A 5,829-nucleotide genomic window follows, 5' to 3' on the forward strand; every position below is an offset into this window, starting at 1 on the left:
TTGCCTTGTTGAGAAGAAAAACTCTTAGTCCTTCTCTCTATCTCTTTCTGTCCTATACTTTCTACATACACAGCACACAGTATACATATATCTACATACATATATATACATATACTATACCTATATCTACATATACAATGAAGTCCTCATATATATATATATAGAGAGAGAGAGAGGCAAATATGTACACAGTCTTGCACAGCATAAGAAACATGTATGTCTAGAGATACGCCGTCTCTAGGGAGGTACACACTATACCTAGACATATACATTGAAGTAGACGTGTATCTCTATGTATGTGCACATGTATATATACCAGGGTGTATCTTGTCTAAACGGACAGATGTCTATAGAGAGGTCTATATATTAATGAAGAAGAAGAGAGAGGATCGATAAAGAGATCTAGACAAACCGTTTAGAGAGATAGACAGATAGATCAGTAGTAGATAGATAGATAAAGATCTATACGAAGCATGTAGTAAGCCTTCATCTGTAGAAAGAAAAGAAGAAGAATAAAGTCGAATTTTTCTTCTCTCCATTCTTTCCTTTTATTTTCCTTCCGTCTGTTGAGGCACCTCGCTAGATCTCTTTATTTCTTCATGGGCTCTTCTCGTAGTCCCTGCGTACAGACCGCCGCAATCCATTGTCAATAGAGAAGAGATTTCATGGCTGCATGCAAAGAAAGAAAGAGAGAAGAGACAAATCTCTCCTCTTTCCTTTTCTCTTTCTAGTACGAGAGAGATAATGACTTTTCATCTGTAGAAGGTCTTCCTCTCTTCACCTTAATTTTCCTCTTTCTTTCCCTAGAGTGTTTTCTTTCTTTCTTCCTTTTTCTCTCTCTCTCTTTCTCTCTTTCTTTCTTTCTCTTGATCTCTTCTCCCTCCTATCGGCTTTCTAGGCCGTCAGCGACCAAACTTCTTCTTCTTTTTCCCCTCTTTCTTTTTTCTTCTTCTTTTATTTCTCCTATCTTTCTCTTGTTTTACTTTCTTTCCTCCTTCGGAAATCCCATTTCTTCATACCAGTCTTCCATCGTTGTTTTCTCCCCTTCCTTAGAACGGTCTTTCTCTCTTCTTTTCTGTCTTTCTTCGTGCTCTTCTTTCCTCGGTATGTCAAGTTTCAAAGCGACACCCTCGATCGAGCTCTTCTTGCCTTTAGAACCTTCCGTTGAATTTTCAAGGGGGGATTGAGAGGACAACGGACTTCTCTCTGTCTATCTCGTACATCTTTCTCTTCTTCTCATCCCTCTCTTTCTCCTGCTCTCTCTTTCATCCAGCTCTCTCTTTCTCCTTTCGAAAGTGAAAGGAGGCAGTTACATTTCTCATCTCTTTTTTCTCTCTCGTTTCTTCTTCTTCTATACGCAAAAAGAAGGGAGGGAGATTTCAAACAACTGCATTCCCCCTTCTTTCCGTCTGCTTTCTTGCACTTCTTCTTGCCCTCTTTCTTCTTCTTCTCTCTCTCTTCTCTCCTGCTTTTCCTCTCCGTACTTTTCTCCATCTTCATTATTCCTTTCTTTCCTTCTTCTCCTTCTCTCCGTTTTCAAAATGACCTCTTCTTCTTCCCGTTCTTCTTCTTCTTCACTAGGAGGAGGTGGCTCCGTTCCATCGTCTACAGGCGGGCTTCCCTCTCTTCCTCTTCCTCTTCAGCACCCTCTTCACAATTCTCAAAACACGACAGCTACGAGCATCTCTTCTTCTTCCTCTAGCCATCCAAATACAACTACGACCACGACAACGCCTTCCTCTTCTTCTTCTCGTTCTTCTTCTTCTTCGTCTTCGTCGTCTTCTTCTCCCTCTCCTCGCCCTTCTTCTGCGTCTTCTTCTTCTAGTAGTAGTGGTGTGGGTAGTCCAACTAGCCATACCTCTTCAAGCCATTCTAACGTCAATCCTCCGACTACTCCTCATAGTCTTCTTCTTCTTCACAATACAAAAAGTCACACCCATACTACTACTACTAGCACTAGTGCAAATAAATCCGCTTCTTCTTCTTCTTCCTCTCGTGCGATATCCAATCCGTCTATACCTCCTCCTCTTCCTTCCTCGTCTTCATCTCGTGGCCGTCCAAATTCCACTTCTACTACTTTTACTTCTGCGCATGCATCTTCTTCTTCTTCTTCTCAAGGGACTCCACGTCACAACTCCAAAGCTCAGCAGTCACCTATCTCTCAATCTCCTTCTTCTTCTCCTTCCAAATCTTCTTCTTCCTCTTCTTCTTCTTCCTCTTCTTCTTCCTCTTCTTCTTTAGTTGATGTGAAGCGAGGGAGGATGACCCGCATGGAGCTAGAGAAGCTCTCCTTCGAAGTCGGGTCGATCTTATCGCCACTTTCCTCTCAAGATATACGACCTCCTCCTCTTCCGTATTCTTTTCTTTCTTTCTCTTCTTCTTCTTCTGGTCGTAGTGACGCTGACGAAGGCGAAGAAGAGACAGGGAGAAAGAAAGAAGAGAAGGAGAAAGAAAGGAAGACTCCTTCCCAAGGAGAAAAGAGGTCTCCGAGGGACCAAGAGGTCGTGGAGATCGAGATGAACAAGAAGAAGAAAGATGAAGAAGGAGTAGGGAGAGAGGAGAAGGTCGACAAGGGTGACGGTGTGGAAGAGAAGAAGAAGAAGAGGACGAAAGATGAAGAGGATCTCGTTGAAGAAGAAGAAGAAGATCAGCAGAGGCGTTGTGTTCTTCCTCCTATTGCGTGTCAACTTTTCTCTGCTTTAGAGGAAATTGACGAAGTCTTTGAAGGGCCCTCTTATTCTGATGCTGCGGAGAAGAGGAAGAAGAAAAGAATAGGAAATGCTGGAGAAGAGGAAGAGGAAGAGATGAATAAAGAAAAAGAAGAAGAGAAGGAGAGAGAAGAGACAAGGAAGCGACGAAGACTTAATGAAGAGAAAGATGAGAAAGAAGTAAGAGAAGAAGAGGAGGAAGAAGAAGAAAAGAAAGAAGGCTTGAGAAAGAAAAGAGAGGGCACATTACCTCCGGTAACGGCCTCTCTACCATCGCCGTCTTTATCTTCCTTCTCACATCTTTCGCTTCTCTCTCAGCTTCTTCAACCTCCCTTTTCTGCCTCTTACAAAGAAGAAGAAAAAGAAAAGAAGAATAGCGAGAAAGAGACAGAGAACGAACTTTTCGAGACAGAGGAAGAAGAGGAAGAAGAAGAAGAGTGGCTAGAGAGAATGAAGAAGGAAAATGGCGATTCGGACTTCCAGAGAGTGTGTGGAAGAGCTATCTTACAGCGATCTTACCTAGGCTTGTTAGCTGTACATACACTCGATGATGCCTTAACGAGATTAATGAAAGAAGTTTCCGAATGCTTCTATCTCCGCAAGTATGTAGTCGAGCTGCAAAGAAGACAGGAACAAGAGGAAGAAGACCAAGAGAAAGAGAAAGAAAAACGAGAGAAAGATAAAGAAGAAGAAGAAGAGAAAGAAGAGAAAGCCCAGCCGCAACAAGCTTCACTTCACAATTCTTCTTCTTCTTCTTCTCTTTCGAGTCCTTCTCCAGGTCATTGCTTAATGAATAAATCACTGCGTCTTTTCATAGAATGACACGCCTCTCTCTTTGAGACGTATAGACCTACATACATACTACTCCGTGGAGACACATATGTTCGTACTGCAAAGATATATCCAGATCTCTCGCTCTATAGATATCTAGATTCAAATCTACAAGCACACCTTCATATCTGTCTTTACGTCTACGTTCATAGACCTCGCCGTCTATCTATCTACCTATCTACTGTCTATCGATCTATCTACGTCTACGAATATATGTGCACATTTATCTATCTATCTATCTATCCATCTTTAATCTATCTATCTGTCTATCTGTCTTTATATTTCTATGGAGCGTAGTGTCTATGTACGTAGAGAGGCAGAGTGAAATTCGAGAGAGTGAATTTGCATGAGGGGTGACGATGAAAAAGACGTCTTACCTAAGCGTTCCATTCCTTCCTCTTTCTCTTTCTCCTTTCCTTCTTTCATTCATTCAGTCTACAGACCACAACATGTCTCTCTCTCTCTCTCTCGATCATTACCGGAATACGATCGAGGGGATGGAGCTCTCTATCTATCTTTAATCTATCTATCTATATATCTTTATGACGTCTATTCCTACTATTCCTACTACAACTACTACTCTAACTACTGTAATTACTATTACTACTCCTACTACTGCTATCACTCCTACTACTACTACTATGGCTACTACTACTACTCCTACTACTACTACTATGACTACTACTCCTACTCCGACTACTAGGCCATAACTATTACTGCTACTACTCCTATTCCTACTACTCCTACTTCTACTCCTCCTCTTAGTATTATTACTGTGATCGCTACTATATCAGCTACTACTTCTATTACTCTTGCTACTACTACTACTCTTGCTACTACTGCTATCATCTCTGATACTATCCTACTACTACTCCCACCACTACGAGGGCTCCTAGGACTGCTCCTGCTGCTTTTTTCTCTGTATGTTGATCTGTATTTGTATGGGGGGGGGGTTAGGTATGTCTTTCCTTCTTCAGACTCACTCTTTTCGAGTCTATCTCTCTCTATGAGGAATGTCTACTCTACAGTCCATGATAGATAGATTAAAGAAAGTTGGATAGATTAAAGAGAGATTAAAGGGAGATTAAAGATAGAACGAGTTGTCGAAATTTGTATTAGTAGGGTGGAGGGGGGGATGAGAGAAGAAGGGACTTCTTTCTTTCTCTCCTTATGTCAATCAAAAGAAGAAGAAGAAAAGAGGAAGAGGAGGAAAAAGAAGAAGAAGACTTTTTGCTTGCTGAACGGACTTGTTTCTCTTCGATCATTTCGATTCTCTTTCTCCTCCTTGTTAAAGTAGGAGGAGAAAGAGGAGTAGGTCTTTTACTTCTTGTCGGTATTTTTCTTTTTCTTTTCTTTCTCACGTGTATGCTCTCTTTCGTGTTTGTCTTTGTCATCTTCATCTTCTATCCCTCCTGCTGCTCTATGACTATGACTCCGATCAGTTTGGAGAAGATGCTTATCTCTGGAAAGAAGACTCCTCCTTTCTTTCCTTCTTTCTTTCTTGTGACTTTCTTTCCCTTCTTCTTCATCTTCCTTCTTTTCTTGTCTTTTCTTCTTCTCTGTAGGATCAGGGCCGTCAACTAATACTACAACTACTACTACCACCAACTGCTCTTCTTCTTCTTCTCGTGAGGGTTCAGGTCGAAGCCCACGTCCAGGAGAACAAGAAGAAGAAGAAGAGAGAAAAAGCAATACTCCTCCATCTTCGTCTCTTTCGTTAGCTCTTCCAAAGAATCTTCTCAAGCAGAAGGGCTCTTCGAATATAAGCCCTATTACAGCATCTGTCGTAGGAGGGGGAGATGGAACAAGCGTAGCTCTCGTTCACGTGATCAAACCCGCACCTAAGAATCTTCAGAATAATAATAGTAGTCATAGTCATACGACTAATACAACTACGTCTTCTTCTTCTGGATTAAAGAAGATAAAGAGAGATAGCATTAAACCCACTGACTGGTACGTCGGCCTCGTGGGGTGAGGAGTCACATGAGACAGAGAAGAAACATGCAGAACCTTCTTCAAAAGATACCCCTCTTTACTCAGCCGTCATATTGAGAGAGAGAGAGAGGTCAAGACATGTGTCTGTATGCATGTATCTAGATATAGACAGAGAGGTAGATACATAGAAAGAGAGAGAGAGAGATAGATCTGTGTATACGGCTAGCGAGGTAGATACATACTTGGAGAAGGCTTTACTACACTACTCTACTATACAGCTACACAGATAGATAGATTGAAGATAGATTCAAGATAGATTAAAGATAGATTCAAGATAGATAGATTCAAGATAGAT

General features: G+C 41.4%; 1 protein-coding gene across 1 annotated transcript; it reads left to right on the forward strand.

Moving 5' to 3' along the window:
* Positions 1-781: 781 nt before the first annotated feature.
* On the forward strand, positions 782-5,514 carry CSUI_009886 (uncharacterized protein; the record flags this gene model as incomplete). The annotated part of the gene is made up of 2 exons (XM_068069995.1): positions 782-3,486; positions 5,105-5,514. The coding sequence occupies exons 1-2, from the start codon at positions 1,542-1,544 to the stop codon at positions 5,512-5,514; spliced, it is 2,355 nt and encodes a 784-aa protein (XP_067918029.1). The 5' UTR covers positions 782-1,541.
* Between the last annotated feature and the right edge of the window lie 315 nt (positions 5,515-5,829).

This window comes from Cystoisospora suis (assembly GCF_002600585.1).
Source record: "Cystoisospora suis strain Wien I chromosome Unknown contig_6251, whole genome shotgun sequence".
Lineage (NCBI taxonomy): Eukaryota > Apicomplexa > Conoidasida > Eucoccidiorida > Sarcocystidae > Cystoisospora > Cystoisospora suis.